This window comes from Alosa pseudoharengus, unplaced genomic scaffold (genome assembly GCF_046254945.1).
Source record: "Alosa pseudoharengus isolate Yale_2024_CS ecotype anadromous, Long Island Sound unplaced genomic scaffold, YU_APseudo_1.1 YU_APseudo_1.1_scf_6, whole genome shotgun sequence".
NCBI lineage: Eukaryota > Metazoa > Chordata > Actinopteri > Clupeiformes > Clupeidae > Alosa > Alosa pseudoharengus.
In genome coordinates, this window is record NW_027468848.1 from 13,611,529 (window position 1) to 13,629,028 (window position 17,500).

General features: G+C 44.0%; 1 protein-coding gene across 1 annotated transcript in view; it reads left to right on the forward strand.

The window, feature by feature from the left end:
- The window catches only part of gpat2 (glycerol-3-phosphate acyltransferase 2, mitochondrial), an 81,994-nt gene that overhangs the window by 34,225 nt on the left and 30,269 nt on the right, over positions 1-17,500 (forward strand). Inside the window, exons 7-8 of the mRNA XM_076271286.1 lie at positions 2,962-3,095; positions 7,955-8,054. Coding sequence (XP_076127401.1) covers positions 2,962-3,095; positions 7,955-8,054 — 234 coding nt within the window. The remainder of the gene's footprint in view (positions 1-2,961; positions 3,096-7,954; positions 8,055-17,500) is intronic.

Consider the following 17,500-nt stretch of genomic DNA (forward strand, 5'->3'; position numbering starts at 1 on the left):
AAAGAAAATGACAAATCACGCAGTGATTTTAAATATTTTAAACTGATGAACCCAGCATCGGTGCGTCGCATAAATTAAAACACAAATTGAAGCAACAACTTGATCATTGGACAACCCTACCACTAAACCTTTCCATAGGCCTGCAACGTTTATGACATAAAAAGTGGAATATGAACGCATTTCATCACACCTGACAATTAAACGGAGCTGTGGCTGTTCGCGATTTGACTGATTCTTGAGAACGAGGAGCGACTGATATTTGCACCGCTCAGCTCCGCTCACTACCTCTGATTCGGAGGCATATCACATATGTAAAGATTATAAAATCTGATTATTTTTCGATTCATGACACGTTTCTTCTTATTTTTTTAATGCGTTCTGCGGAGAAGGGAGATTGGCGTTAGTCACGGTTTGGAATGAAAGGGAGAAAACAGGACAAAGTAACACGTTTTTTTTGTTTTGTTTTTTGCCTTGACTGCAAAGTGGTGCGGGAAACCCTGTCTGTGTGTGTGTGTGTGTGTGTGTGTGTGTGTGTGTGTGTGTGTGTGTGTGTGTGTGATGCACTGCTCTCTGAGGATTAGGCATTAGGACTGCTTACTTTACCTCAGTGTGTGTGTGTGTGTGCAGTGTTGGGGAGTAACGGAATACATGTACCGGCGTTACGTATTCAGAATACAAATTATGAGTAACTGTATTCCGATACAGTTACAAGTTAAATAGTTGGTATTTAGAATACAGTTACATTGTTGAAATCAATGGATTACATGACGATACTTCTCTGTTTCATAAGTTTATTCACTCTCTAAATAAATTAAGGCAACTCCATTTCCCAGAAGCTCCTGAAAGCAATCTATGATGAAATTGTTTACATGTTTAAATCCAAGCCCCGCGGTCTTGCACTAGCATCAAAACGCAGTCAGCACGCATTATGGACGCGTCATCGGAGACCCTGAAATGACTGTTTGCACAGCAAATTAGGAGTAGCCTAAAGTAAGTGGAGGTAACTCCTGTTCCTCACTGATCGTGGTTCCTGATGTCTGTTCAAAGGATATTTTCCCAAGTATTAACAGCTCAAGCTACTTCGGCCAATCGGTTACACAGTTTGCTAATCAATAAACAAAGCCTAGTTCACGTGTTGATTTAGACCTAGGCCTACAATAAAACCAATCTCTAAAATAGGCACTGCATTCTAAGTTTTTTATTCTAACTTAAAATAGATTTATGGATTATTTTTTTTCTAATTAGATCTACATTTACGTTTTAAAAAGAATTATATGGTGCAGCCTCTGAAGAATTATTCTTGCGAGTAGGCCTAGCATATTAGCGTGCGGTTTTTGATTGTCATTACGCGATCACGTTCATTTTGAGAGCCCTGATATACAGTAGCCTATAGTGTTTACATTTACAGGTCATTTGCGTTCCACCTGCATATGCGCCCCTCACTTGTACTGGGTTGATGCCACCGGCACATCTTAATTATAATTTCTGGCTACCCCCTTAAAGTAGCCTATTTATTTTGTTTGTTTTAATTAGCCTAGTCGCCTGCTGTAGTTTTAGTGGTCACCTTGCTATTTTAAAGTTGTATCAGGTAAGCTATGTGGGCCTAACACTTCAGCCATTTGGAACAGACGAACACACCAGAATAGGCCTTGATGGCCGCATTCCTACACTTATAAAATGCAATTCAATGCGGAAGTAATCTAAGTATTCAGAATACGTTACTCAGATTGAGTAACGTAACGGAATACGTTACAAATTACATTTTTGGGCATGTATTCTGTATTCTGTAACGGAATACGTTTTGAAAGTAACCCTCCCAACACTGTGTGTGTGTGTGTGTGTGTGTGTGATGCTATGCTACTCTCCCTGAAGATCTGTTGCATTAGGACTGTTTACTCCCCCTGAGTGCACAGCTACGCCAGGGTGCCTCAGGTGGACCAGTGGTACTGCAGGACTACATTTACTGTCACTGGCGCCTTAATGCAGGGGCTTACCTGGGCTTCAGCCCAGGGGCCTCGACCAATAAGGGGGCCTCCTAATAATAATAATGAATCAATAATATTAAACGGCCGTGTCCGTATTCGCGGCGTCAGTCATAGCCTACTCTGGAGCTAGCCTAATTGAGCACATCGCACTGCTCTACAATGACATCCATGCAGGCAGAAGGCATAGCAGGGAAATATCGTAGCAAATAGCCTGGCAATGAAAGGGCTTTAAAAGCATGTATTTCACTTGTCTCACTAAAGTGAACGCAGAACATGGGCTGTTGCGCAAAGAAATGAATTAGTGATCAGCATCTCCCTTCACCAAAAACTAAGTTTGTGCTAACCCATTCGCACAAATAATAGCCTATGTTATGTTTTCTCCATTGTTAACGTGAGATATGTCTCCATGTAGGGTAGTATAGTGATAATGCACAAGGTAGCCAATGTTCACGTCACATGAGCCAGCTGCTTGTTCTGTAGGCTAAAAGTATTTATGTCCCTCCCAAGTTGCGTGTGTTAAGTGGACAGAAATTTCAGAAAACATCCTGGGGAACACCCCGACGCGACAAACACATGCGCTTTTGAAAAACTTGAAACGTCCATGTGTAGCCTAACGCATCTTTTAACTTAGCCAGCCAGTGTTGTAAGAGTTCAACGCTTGTTTTCGTGCAGTAGGCTAGCCTTTTTGATAAGCGATGTCAGGGGTAGGCTGACGTGATTAAGGAGGGCTTTCTGTTCCTATTTATGTAAAGGTTTTACATAGGCGCAATAATGATAGGCTACACTGCATGTTATAGGCTATATTAACCAAAAGCGCACGTTAAATAGGCGGGTCAGATCGCTGGCCGGGTATCATTTAATCATAATTAATTTTTGCGGTTTTGGGGGGGGGGGGGCTTAAAAACATATAGCCCAGGGGCCTCAGGTGGTATTAAGGCGCCCCTGTTTACTGTGTGCGTGTGTGTGTGTTTTACAGAAGACCCCGCTGGTCTTTGTGGCCATACGTCAGAGTGCTCTGGATCAAGCCCTCATCGCTTTGGTGCTGTTCTGCCACAGCCACAGGGTGCCCTACACCATCTCATCTGTGCAGGTCAACAACACCTTCCTAAGGTACACACACACACACACACACACACACACACACACACACACACACATAAGTGAATTAAGTGAATGACGTGAAAGTAAGACATTCGAAAGGCCAACGAAAGCTAAGGTTGCTTTTGATAGCACAAATACTGTTGTCTTTGAAAGGTTCTCTTTATGACGCATTGAACTGCAATTTGGGTTAACACCTGCTTTTACAAGGCGGAAGTATTTAGGCGCAGAATAGACGTGCGCTTTCAGGAGCAGTCTTTGTACATACCGCGGAATACATAATTAAGCGCTCTTTACTCTTCCCCTCCCATCTTTTTACGCCAAACTCCCACTTTCCCCTGGATCCTCCCATGAATGCATATGCATGAACGAAAAATGCAATCTGCCATTTTCAGCTCCCGCAACAGGCAGTTCGCGCTTTTACATCATTGCGGCTTGTTTGTACATACCTCGCAATGATTTTATACGCACGTTGCGAAACAAATTCGCCTGAAGTGGACGCAAAAGCGTTAGTACATCTGGCCCACAGTGTCAGCATGTGCCCTACCATCCCTTTAGTGCAGGTCAATAACTCATTTTTAAGGTACAAGCACACACATAAATATGCTGTACACAGCCTGCTTACATGAATTCACGATGGAAACACACACGTGAGTCGGTGCTTTGATCAACGACGCCTCTTACACACACACACACACACACACACACACACACACACACACACTAGCCCTATACAGTATATCCTCTCCCCTGTGCCATACGTTATGTGCGAGGTAGGACTAGATGGGCCCCTAAATTACATGCATCTGTTCGTTAGTTGACCCGTCCCTCACTGCCAATTGATGTATTGCGTTGAGGTGACATAAGACTGTTGGGTTTTTAGCACCCTCTATTGCAGTGTTTCTCAAAGTGTGGTCCGCAAGCTATCCCAAGTGGTCCGCGAGCAGACGTGGTAAAATATAATATAGATGAGTTGTTTGCAATATTGAACCAACTTAAATCGCCCTGCAGAAAGTCATTAGTTTCTGACAGCGCTACTCGACCAGGGTTCAACCAAGGGAAAACAGGTTCTGGGAGGGTGTTTGGCTCGGGGTCATGGTGCAAAGGACCCTAGGGTGAAATTACTCCGAACCATCGCTTAAGTGGTCCTTGGTCTGAAAAAGTTTGAGACACACTGCTCTATTGATGTCCAGTGCTGGATTACACAATACTACACATCATCACTAGCCTAGACATCTAGACGCACCCTAGCGGCAGCAAATGACATTTTCTGCCAGGGCTAGTCTAGCAACTCTCCGTTGGTTTGTGAGCTGGAAAAAGAAAACCTTTATCAAGCCAATCAAATCGTGTATAGAGACGTTAGGCGGGCTTAACATAATGATTGATGGCAGAGTTGCAACGGTTTGGCTTGAATTCCCTGCTACTTGAAAACAAACAATATGGATGTTGCTGTTGGCGAACAGTGTGACACGAGTTAAGCTTTTTTTTTTAATTGGCAAAAGTTTGAACTAGCCAACTAGCTCCGCTGGTGGGAAAACGGACTGTGACTCATAGCGCTGTCCTATTGCGTGCAGAGGGAATTTGAAAGACAACCGATTATCCTGCCCCTCGGTCTGAGCACTGCAAACGGTGAGTGCCCAGACCCTACATTTTAATGTGGGTCTGGCTCGTCAGGCTACATCACTGCATCCTCACTCACAACTTTGTATAGTTTGGAGAGGACTGTAAATGATTTCAACCTGTAGTCTTATTGCAAAAGATGTATTATATGTATTTGAAAATGTAGGATACCTTTCCCAACAGCCTAGTAATGAAACCTTTCACCAGTAGGTTATACTGGCAATGTGAAAGATCTTTGTTTTATCCAAATAAGGATGGGGCTTGAGTTAACCATAGCAACTGAGTGTTTGCTTTTTTTCCATTTCTCATAAAAATGTCGATAGTGTCATAACCTGATCCCATTGTAGATGCTAGCCAGACCTCCACTGTTCTAGAACAGAGGCCAGAGGCCATCCTCAAGGAAGGCCAGAGTATTGAACACATTCATTTGATCCTCCAAGCCTTAAACAACTTCTTTGCTGACTTTGACACTTCTCTAAGTATTTGCCTTTCCTAAGCAACAATACACCTCTTCCTGTCTGGCAGCCATTTTGGATCATGTCCATTTGGATAAGTAGTTCAGAGCTGGAAAAAAATAAATTATAAAAACAAACTGGTGGGTCATAGTCTCCTGGGAGCATCCATGCAAACAGGGCATAAATCTTAAAGATCTGAATCTAAAGACTTGGGCAGGATTGATGAGAGTACACTAACCGTTACTCCACAGTGGAATGAATAACTACTGTGTTACTGTCACAGCCTCAATGGAGAGGTCAACAGCCAATGTGACCTTAGGCCAGAAGGGTTATGGCAGATGTGAGTGAGTGTTCAGTTTCCTCCTCCTCTCTACTCTCTTTAGAGTAGATCATTGTTACACTACATTACAGCATCAAAAGCAACACATTACATTTAGCTAAGACTTTATGGAGGCACCTAAAGCACGTTACAGTGGGGGGCGGGTGTGTGGGGCAGGGGGGGCACCTCAGTTCAACCATTACCACACACCCCATTAGCATTCAGTCATTCTCATTGGTCATTTTAGTCAATTTTAATTATTAAAACTGGTGCTCAGCCAGAAAGGGGAATAGACAGAACTGGGAAAAGCACTTTCTCTCACGTCCTACACAGTACGTGTCATGGGCTGTTTCTGTAGTCCTCTGCTTGTGTCTTAACTTTTACTTTTTAAGCACTTAACTCGTTAGATGTGTGATTTGACTATAATGAAACTATTCACTCCTTAACCATGTTAATCACGTCCTTGACAACGATCGGATTCATCCATCGCTGCAATATCACACATCGCTCCCAAATGTTTACACTGCAGGGGTAGGTAAGGAAAACTTATGGCATTGTCAAGAGTACTAAAGGGAGAAGTGCCATTTGTTTTGACTGCTGGACTTCCAACATAATCTCTCTCCAGCGTCGTGAACTCCCCCTCTATCTAATCTCAGATTTGTATTTAGTGGTATGGTCGATATCCACTGGACATCGAGGTCCTCCAGACGCACCTACTGTAGGCAAACACACCCAGTCTATCTCGTCAGTCTAGTCTAGTTTCTTTTGAAAGTGTCTTTTCTGCTCATTAGGATGAATGTCCGCATCTGCTCACATTAATTTATGTTTTGTGAGTAGGCCTACTTCAAAGTGTTCTCAGCAGTACTGATGAATAGAATGTTTTTTAAAAATTGTGCTCCTCCTTTTTCCTCCTCTCAGTTAAATTGAAAAGTACTAGTGCAGTGCCCGTTCAAACATGCCATTCCTGAAGAAAACCCGTAGCTCAATTACATGCCCACAGGTATGCCTGCTTTAAAAATAGGATGATAGGGAAACATAATTCCAGCTACAGTAAGCATTCAATAATGAATACTGAATATTATAATATATTAGCCTATAATTAATTTGGCCTCTAATACATGTGTAATAAATTTAGGCATGGCTGCATGTGACATTTCTACAGATCAGAATGACATTAGCCTAACAACTGTTTTGAGTTAAGTGTGTATAGCTTAGCCTACTGAATAACTTCCTAATGCTATTCAAAGCGTCAGTTTATTGCACTTTTATTTTGAGTCGTCACTACATACCCGTGTTTGATGGCGTGATAAGTGACGTCACTCAGCCTGCAACTTGTTGTCTAACGTTAGCTATGTGGCATTAGCCTATCGCTCGTTTCAATTTTGGACCTTGCAGTCGGAATTGTCGTTTGTTTAGTCAAAGTCTCAAGTCCAAAGTAGCCTGGGCTATTCGAAGCGTCAGTTTATTGCACATACTTTTATTTTGAGTGGTCACTACATACCCGAGTTTGTTGGCGTGTTGTTGCAAAATCCGCATAATAATTTTATGCAAGCAAACTGCATACAGGCAGTCTTTATTATTGAGGTCAGACATGATAATCATCTTGCATCTTAACCCACAAGCGGTTCCCGAGTAATCCGTTTTTTAAATTGCGACTGACTATCATCAAAGTGATATCTAGCAGAGCCCGTTCTCTGGACCTAGCAACTGTCAGTAGCTACATGATCCATCGGGTGGAGCTCCCCTGAAACTGGTCCCCTTGGAAACAGTGCAGTGCAGCGATAAACGTCCTACGTAAATAAGCATATTTTAAAATATGCATTCAAAAATCTTCAAAATCGAGAGTGCACACCTTTGTGCCACGCGCGAGCCACATACGAAATATTGGGTCAGTCTGACAAACGGTCAGCGAGGTATGCGTGCCACAGACACACAAACACACAGACGCTTCTTGCTTTATAGATAGATATCACAGGGATGCGTAAAAGAAACCGAATGCTTTGTCGAGTGTTTACGGCTGTCTTGATGTCAATAGCCCTGCTCTCTTTTTCTCTCTCTCTCTCTCTCTCATTTTCAATTAAAGTGAGTTTTTATTGCATGACATGTTTTTTTTTTTACATAGACAATGCTTGTAGTACAATATATGGCAAATAGATATGCATTCAAGATTAACAATCAGAATCTCAACTATTTTAATCCCTCTCTCTCTCTCTTTCTCTTTGTTTCTTTCTGTCTGTCTGTCTCTGTACCCTCTCTCACTCATACACAAACACACACTCACTATCTGTCCTCTCTCTTTTCCTCTCTCTCTCTCTCTCTCTCTCTCTCTTTCTCTTTCTTTCTGTCTGTCTGTCTCTGTACCCTCTCACTCATACACAAACACACACTCACTATCTGTCCTCTCTCTCTGTCCCCCTCTCTCTCTCTCTCTCTCTCCTTCCCTCTCTCTCTCTCTCTCTCTTTCTGTGCAATCACAGGGCTGTACTCCAGAGACTGGGCGTGATCTTGCTCCCGCGCGGTGCAATCACAGAGCAGGATGCTGAGACGGACAGCCTCTACTCACCCCTCATGAGTGCTGTGAGTGATGCCCTCTCTCCTCAGGGACAGTAGTAACATGATGACTGACTGACTGGCCACATTGCTTCCTGCTGTGTTCTGTCTGCATAATCATTGCAGCTCCTCACGCTAAAACATACGCTCTAAATGTGAAATGAAACTAAAAATATCCACACATAATACTGAATGAGCTGTTGCTAGAACTGATCGGCTTATTGAAAACGGGGAAAAAAAGAGATTTTATGACTGTCCCTGTGTATAGTGTCTATCTACCCAGGGAGGCCCTATCTAATCACCCCAGCTAGATTGGGGGATCAGCTTATTAGGTGACTAACAGCCCGTGTCGCCAGGATCTGTCTGTCAGGAGACAGCCTATTATGGCCTATTAGAGACAGGGCGACCTCAGTCAGTGGCCTGTGTGCAGGATGGAGTTTTCAGTCCGTATATAACCGGACTAACACGCTCAACACCTTAGTTCTCAACTGGGTGCTTAATCCTGCTGAATGTCAAAAAAAAAAAAAACTTTAGGAATAAAGGATAACACTCAGTTTCTCAATGAATCACCCACTCCTCCAACAGCCTGGACTGCTCCCACTTACAGTACCATGTCATGTGTGTGTGTGTGTGTGTGTGTGTGTGTGTGTGTGTGTGTGTGTGTGTGTGTGTGTGTGTGTGTGTGTGTGTGTGTGTGTGTGTGTGTGTGTTTGTGTGTTTGTTTGTGCCTCACATCACACACGTTGCAGTCTGTGCTTTAAGAACAATAGGCACAATAGGCAGGTCTTGTCTGCAGATTCCTGTAGTTAGAGGTCTCTGCCTGCCCTCAGTCATGCTACAAGTTTAAATGGAGAAAACACTTGTGAGATTGATTAGGGCTGAGTGAATCAATAGATCTCTGAGCAGTGAGTCTCTGAACACATGCATGCCATATGTAAGCAGTGTAGGAGAGCAGCAGATGTGGCCTGAACGCTTTGATCTGTATCACATGAGAGGAGGTGCGAATTAAACCGTCGAGGAAGTGTTTCGCTCAATATGCAAATGTCCAGTTGTATTGAGTTGTATATGAGGCACATTCATGCTCTCATTAGTAGGAATGGATGGTGCTGTGGCGTCAAGCATCATCAATTGTGAATGATGGAATATGATGATTCTGACAAGGTATAGAAAGTAGAAATACTGTGTCTACAGCCACTGGAAGGTGATACAGACATGCCTTTTCACTCAGACATCTCAGTACTACACCTCTCTATCTCTCTCTCTCTCTCTCTCTGTGTGTGTGTGTGTGTGTGTGTTGGATGTATTGCACTTATGCATGTGCTTGTATCTGTGGTGATATCTACTTAAAAGTAGGATTGTTGGTGGTTCTGTGTTTGTGGATATGTGTGTTTGATGTGTTGCCCTTGTGTGTGTGTGTGTGTGTGTGTGTGTGTGTGTGTGTGTGTGTGTGTGTGTGTGTGTGTGTGTGTGTGTGTGTGTGTGTGTGTGTGTGTGTGTGTGTGTGTGTGTCTGTATTGATGTGTGGTTGAAAGTGTGCGTTTGTGTGTGCACGTTCAGTGTGGTTAAATCCCCCAATCCTCCTCGTTCAGGTCGAAAGTGCCTGAAAGCCTTAGCTGGTGCAGATTTGCCATTTTAAGCAAAATCCCCAAAGAGAGAAATCTATGCAGACACCACCTGACAGAAGAGTGGCCTCTAGTCTACACACAAGCCTCTCATCTCTCCTTCTCACTCTTTACACTCACACACACACACACACACACACACCACACCACACTCTCACACACACACACACACACACACACACACCACACTCACACAGACACACACACACACACTTACATACCACACACACACACACACACACACACACACACACACACATGTACCACACACCTCACTCTCCCTCTCTCCATCTCTCCCTCCTTTCATTCATTATTTTTCACTGCATCTTTCTTTTTTGCTCTCTTACTTCGTTCATTCTTTATTTCTCTTTGTCTTTATTTTACTTTCATCTTTTTTCACTTTCTCTATTTCCTCTCTTTTCTCCCTTGTGCTCTCTCTCTCTCTCTCTAACTAATGACGGACTAGCCCTACACTTTGTCCATCCCACCAGCGATGCCTGCCTGATGGATAGATAGGTAAGAGTGGGTGTATCTGGAAAGTAATTTGACGCAGTCGAGTGCTTTCCAATGAGATTCGGTATTCTTCAGTGAATTAAGCAAATTCACCCACGTTAAGTGAAAGTCTCTTTTGTCTCTGTGGAGTTAAGTTTATTTGACTGTGACATGGTCAGTGGAGGCCTTATCGGTCTGAATAGGTGTGTGTATGTGTGTGTCTGTGTGTGTGTGTGTGTGTTTGTCTCTGTGTGTGTGTGTGTGTGTTTGTCTCTGTGTGTGTGTGTGTGTCTGTGTGTGTGTGTTGTGGAGGTAGGGGGCGTTGTAGGTGAGGTATTGTTTGCATGCTAATGGCTTCGGGGAAGCGAAAAGAGAGAGAGAGAGAGTGGGTGTGTGTGTGTGTGTGAGATGTGGAGGAGGAGAGGAAAATGGATGGAGAAAGAAAAGTAGAGATGTCAGTCTGAAAAATGATGGCCATGAATCAGCGAAGAGGCATGTGTAGGGAGAGGGAAAAGAAAGGAGAGAGGGAGGGAAAGGAGAGAGGGAGGGAAAAGAAAGGAGAGAGGGAGGGAAAAGAAAGGAGAGAGGGAGGGAAAAGAAAGGAGAGAGGGAAAAGAAAGGAGAGAGGGAAAAGAAAGGAGAGAGGGAGGGAAAAGAAAGGAGAGAGGGAGGGAAAAGAAAGGAGGGAGGGAGGGAAAAGAAAGGAGAGAGGGAAAAGAAAGGAGAGAGGGAAAAGAAAGGAGAGAGGGAGGGAAAAGAAAGGAGAGAGAGAAAAGAAAGGAGAGAGGGAAAAGAAAGGAGAGAGGGAAAAGAAAGGAGAGAGGGAAAAGAAAGGAGAGAGGGAAAAGAAAGGAGAGAGGGAAAAGAAGATTTCAGCTTATCACCTGCCACAAGATATCCTGGCAGAGAACTGTGTGTGTGTGTGTGTGTGTGCAGTGTGTGTGTGTGTGTGTGTGTGTGTGTGTGTGTGTGTGTGTGTGTGTGTGTGTGTGTGTGTGTGTGTGTGTTTGTGTGTGTGTGTGTTAGTAAGTGTGTGTGTGTGTGTGTTAGTAAGTCTGTGTGTGTGTGTCTGTGTGTGTGTGTGTGTGTGTGTGTGTGTGTGTGTGTGTGTGTGTGTGTGTAGGTGCCCCATGCATCAGTGTGCTTAGTGTGCTTTCATGCATGGTTGCGAATGTGTGAACATGTGTTTGTGTGTGTGTGTGTGTGTGTGTTAGTAAGTGTGTGTGTGTGTGTTAGTAAGTGTGTGTGTGTGTGTGCGTGTGTGAGTGTATGTGTGCGTGTGTGTATGAGTGAGTGAGAGACAGAGAGAGGATGAGAGATTCCAAGCTGTCTGTTGTCCTTATTTGGCTGCTTTGCCCCAACCTATAAAATGTTACTCTTAAGCTTACAAGTATGCTGCAGGTTTGTTGTGCTCAGCCAAGCGTTGCCTTCCCCAGAGTTTTCACAACATTCACCGTCGACCAGAAACAGATTAGGACATGAGCAGCCATTAACCTGAATCAAGCGGTCAGATTACCTTGTAGTGTAAGCCCCATGGAAATGTAGGCTTTTCAGACCTTAGCGGGCCTTGCTGAAAAGTCTCACTCTTAGCGGATATAGCAAGGAAGATCAGGCACCAGCTTTTCACTTGTGGTTAACCTCCAGTGACACTTTCCTTCCCAGCGTCCCAGGCTTTATCTAAGTTACGTTTGATAAGATGCGGGCGGGGTGAAGAGGTGGTATAGGATACCACCTGACAATCGGTCGGCCTGGTTGTTTCCGTTCCTGTATCTGTCTGTGTCTTTTTGGATTTAAAACCGGCTGCCACTTTTGTGCCCTCAAGCAAAACACCGGGGTTGCTCCGGGGAGACTGGCCCTTGTAATAATTGCCACATGCAATAATTGCCACATAATAATTGCCCTTTGTAATAGCCCAGCTACCTTCATGAGGATGATGCTGTCTTTTGTGCTACCTCGATGATGTGCTTGTATTTGCCAAGTCTGAGGCAGAGAGTTTGTAACGCTTGCGCATGGTGTTTGACCAGTTGAAGGAGCACAACCTGAAGCTATCTCCTGCTGTCTCCTGCTGTGTTGTGTTTCTTAGGAGATCGTTGAAATGTTTAGGTAATATCATTTTCTCAGGAGGGTGTTGCAAGCGATCCAGATAAGGTTTAGGCTATGGTGAATGTTTCGCAGTCAGTCCTGATGGATGCTGATGGCGTCACACCGTCAGCGAGTAAGATCTGCTCTTTTCTTGGCATGGTGGTTTACTACCTAGCCTAGAAATCTAGACGCACCCTGTAATAACTGACACATGTATAATTGACACATGTAATAACGGACAAATGTAATAACTGACACATGCAATAACTGACACACGTAAGTCGCTTTGGATAAAAGTGTCAGCCAAATGAATAAAATAGAATAAAACATCTGCTAGATTTCAGACACCTTAAAAATGGCCTACAATGCTGACCTCAGGTGTGGCGTTGTTTTCACTGCGTGCCAAACACCACCACGTCCTTCTTGCTCCCACCCCAGTCGTTTCCTACTCTAACACGTAGGCTGCATCAGGTGTACAACTGAAACGCTCTGTTAGCAGAGCGTGAAAATCATTTTAGAAGACTGGCCTTCTAAAACGGAGATAGTATTTGTCATGTCTGATGTAGCCACTTCCATTGATTATAATGGAAACTAATTGTTGCACAAGCAGAGCACATCAGTTACGTGCCTGGTGGAGCCTACCTGTAAGCCTAAGCCTCCTTTGTTGATCCTTTGCCAAACTGGCAGTGCTTAGATACCGCTCAGCGGAGTGTTTCAAGACCAGGCTACGGAAGAGCGCCCGAGCGATGCCGCCAGAGACTTTCTAATGTGGAGACACAGCACTCAAAAAATCCTCCATAGAAATGCATGGGGCTAGTTTGTCACGCCAATATGGCCGTTGTCTACACATATCCCACCCCTTCCTCGGCAAAACGTCGACATGTGAATACATTGAGCCAATCATGTGGTGTGATGTGAATACATTGAGCCAATCATATGGTGTGTTGTGAAGACATCGTGCCAATCATGTGTTGTGATCTCGCCAATGGAGCAAGATTGGTGTCATGAAGCCTTGCGCACACGCATTTCTGCCGAAATGGATGCCCAACGAGTGCCCAAAAAGCGTTGTCAAATGGCCGCCGAGTGGAGGGACTTGCCTAAAAGGACTTTGATGCCGCTCATTTAAGTGTTTCCAGACCAGGTAGACTGGCAGCACCCGAGTGTCCAATGGTCTCACCTCCGTTTCGCATTACAGTACATTTACATGTATTGATTTAGAAGCCAAGTTTATACACAGTAACGGTTCCAAACCAGGGGCCTGTACTACGAAGGGAGCTTAACCTACCCAGATGTAACCCAGGGTTACTTTGTTAAACCGGGGTTGACAAAACCTGGTTATCTTTAGTGGTGTTAATCGGTACTACGACGCTGATTATGAAGTTGATTTGTTGAGTAGGGGTTAACCTCATTGGAGTTTGTGCGCGCTCACATAAAAGGGGCGGGATGCAGCGCAAATTACCACTTTCAGTGATGACGCGTTCACCTTATTTTACGGAGGAGGAATGCACAATTATTATGACAAGTTACGAGGAATTAAAACCCACTCTACGACAAAAATCAAATATATGTCGGCAGTGAACAAAGCAAGGCAAGGCTGTTGGCAACGTATTGCAGATCGGGTAGCCAATGCCTAAAAGTAAAGTTTTATGTCCACATGTTCTTCAAATACGGAGGATTAGTTTGCGGAATGTATTTAATGAGTTTAAATAATTAAATTGCTTATTTATTTTGAGTTCATAGAAATGCCTACAGATGCAACACAATTTAGAAGTGGGCATATAGATTACAGTAATAAGGATAATTGAATGTTTAAGTAGCCCCATTGACTGATTTAGTGTAGCCTATGCCTATGCCTAATCCTGTGAACATTTCAGATGCAACACCATTGCCAAATGCACATGGCAGCAGGTGAATATGAAATACAAACACATTATTCAGAATAGTGGTTTATAGTCATAGCTTGCATTAATATTTCTTATGAAAACATGTAGGCCTATGCTTATAGCCTTCACTTGGCCTCTGTTTTACAGCTAACAAGAAAAAGGTGTCTTTGAACACTACTGTAAGGCACCAGAGTGTTTTACAGTAGCAGAGGAGTTTGCCATCGCAAATAATAGTGGAAGGCCGATTATGGAGGGGGTTGAGGGAGGCATTCGGTCGGATTCTGGTGCTGTGGAAATGTGTAGCGTTTATGTGCAGGGTACAGTAATATGACATTCAATTCAATACGTTTGTAAAAATTGTGATTTTAATTTATTAGGCCTACTAGAACTATATGTCCGATTTATTCTTGCTCAGATGTTCAGCATAGGCTGTAGGCCTATGTCCGATTTATTTTCGGACATACAGTAGGCCTAGCTATTCTTGCTCAGATGTTCAGCATCATCAATGGAATACATGAATGTCCACGTACGGGCATTGCTATGAGACGTCTTCCTAGATCATCTGACAAAGACAACGAATTTCCTCGGATGACAATCTATATCTTCATAGAGAATATCGTCCGGGTAGGCTATCTATATTTTCTGGCGGTCTCTAAAACCCCTCGCCCTGCGAAGAGAGTCCCTCACGATTTGCGCTCCAGTGTCGTAGGCTATGGATCATCCAGGTACGCCGACATGTCTCGGGAGAAATTGTTAGTGGAGGGGTGGTACTTATAAAGGGTGTGGTTAACAGAAACCTCGGGTTAACCAAGAACATAACCTGGTCGGAGCAGGTTTGAGATGCAGCGTAAATTGCCATGGCAGCATACCTCGGTTAAAACCTATCCACCTTTCGTAGTACGGGTTAATCGGGAAGTTACGCCACACGTGATCAAGTTACTCTCGAAGTTACCCAGATAAGCCAGTAACCCCGCTTCGTAGTACAGGCCCCTGGAGACTTGAGTTGTGTTGTGCTATGACACACTATCTATAAGTTTGCATTTTTATCAGCATGTCAAATTGAATTAAATCCAGTTTGCATTTTTATCAGCATGTCAAATTGAATTGAATCCAGTTTTATTTGTATGTCTCCTTGGGATGGAACCCTTGGGCGAGGATCACATCAGCCAGCGGCAAGTGGCAGCGGAAAACGTAACGCAACGCTCAGACCATAATACGTTTTATGTCGTTACTAAGCAACACAAACGGTTTGTCAATTGAATACGCTCGCGTTGCGCTTTGAAAGTTGAACCAAGTTTAACCGTTCCGCTGGCAAACAATAGAGAACAATAGGAAACCTGCCGCTTGCCGCTGGCTAATGTGATCCCCACCTTAGGCCTGGTGTTGTTAGTACTGTGCTATACTAGTGCTCTCTCAGCACTTTGGTCAACTGCCATTATTGCCATATTAATGAGTTGACATTAACATTGACTACAAGAACTCTTTCACTCCTTCAAGTTTTAGTAGTTGGTACGTGGAGCCTGTGATCTGGCTCCACGATCCCAAGATCTGTGTGACCGAAATGTTGTGTGAAGTATAATAAAGATTTGCATGCGTAAAGGACAGTGTGCGGGATAGCTTTAACACACAGTGCTGTTTTAGTAGAAGTGTACTAGCCTGCTAGTCACTCTAGTAAGTAAGTTCTAGTTTTTTTTTCTAGGTTTTTCTCGTAGGAAGTTATTAGTGCTGTTCAAGAACAGAATGCTTCAGCCTGTCGACATAAAGTACAGTTCTCTTTACAAAGGAACCACAGGAACTTTTGTGCTCTCTTTTCAGCACACTTGTGAGTGCTTTTCTTCAGACTCTGAATGTGCTTTGCTTTGCAGAAATGCACTCAGCCGTGTTAAAGAATGTTCTTTATTCTCTACACCCCCCCCCCCCCCGTCCAGATGAACAAGTTGATTTTATGCACTGCGTCAACCTTGCGTTATTCACTCTTGCTGTTCTCTCCCCTTTGCTCATTCTCTGTCTCCCTCTAACAAATCTCATTACTTGGTTGCTGAGTTTGAATTCGATAAGAATCAAGTTTTTGCCCTCTCTGTGTGTGTGTGTGTGTGTGTGTGTGTGTGTGTGTGTGTGTGTGTGTGTGTGTGTGTGTGTGGGGGGTGGGGGGGGGGTGGGGGGGGGTTGTATTAAAACCACTCAGAACTGGCTTGTGGACTCTTCCTTTTACACTCTACTCGGTATTCTGCCCTTAGTGTGTGTGTGTGTGTGTAAATATGCGTTTTTGTCGACTTCTTGAGGTGATTGTTATCACCATGAACACTGAAGCTATTCTTGCTTGCATCATGATTTCTCTGACTTTTCTCTCCTGTTGCTTCTTCCCGTGCTTTTCTCTAGCACGTACACACCTCCAGGCACACACACTCTCTCTCTATCTTTCTCTCTCTTTCTCTCTCTCTTTCACACACACTCTCTCTCACACACTCACACTCTCTCTCTCTCACACTCACACTCTCTCTCTCACACACACACACACACACTCTCTCTATCTTTCTCTCTCTTTCTCTCTCTCTTTCACACTCACACTCTCTCTCACACACTCACACTCATAGCTCAGGGCAGCATAGCAAGCGACCTCCCAAGCCAGTGTTGGTTGTTTTTCCCATCGATCTCCTTCTCTGGGCACCCTGCAGAGGATGGGCCCCCCAGTCTGACTCTGCCTCCTCCCCAGGCTTCCTCCCCATAACCTGTTGAGGAGTACGGTCACAAATATGTGATTAGAATGTTTGCGAACCGAGAGTTCCACATTATGATGTCACAATTACCCCCAGAGATTTTCCCCATAGACTGTATAAGGAACACTGAAACTATAGATTGTTTGCGTAGAATTCTAGAAGGAACCAGGAAAATAATTCACTCCTCAACAGGTTAAGAGGGGTTCTCCTGTCACTCTCAGCAGGCTGTGCCCTTGCTCCTTGCTCCTGGATGTTTTGGGCCTTGGGTTGGGAGAGGGGCATAGGCGGTGTTCATTGTTTTGTCCGTGTGTATAAATAAACAACATCGGATTTAATTGAATCTTTCATCCAGACACAGCACCTTTGTTCTCTGCACAAATGGCGGCCCTCCTCATTCATTCACTGACTAACTCCCTCGCTCTGACTGATGGCTTACCATTTACACTCACACACACACACACACTCACACACTCTCTCACACACACACACACACACACACACACTCACACACGTACACACTCACACACTTACACCACACACACACACACTCACACACTCACACACTCACACACACACACACACACACACACACACACACACACTCACACACACACTCACTCACACACTTACACCACACACACACACACACTCTCCCCCCGTAATTTTTTTTAAATTAT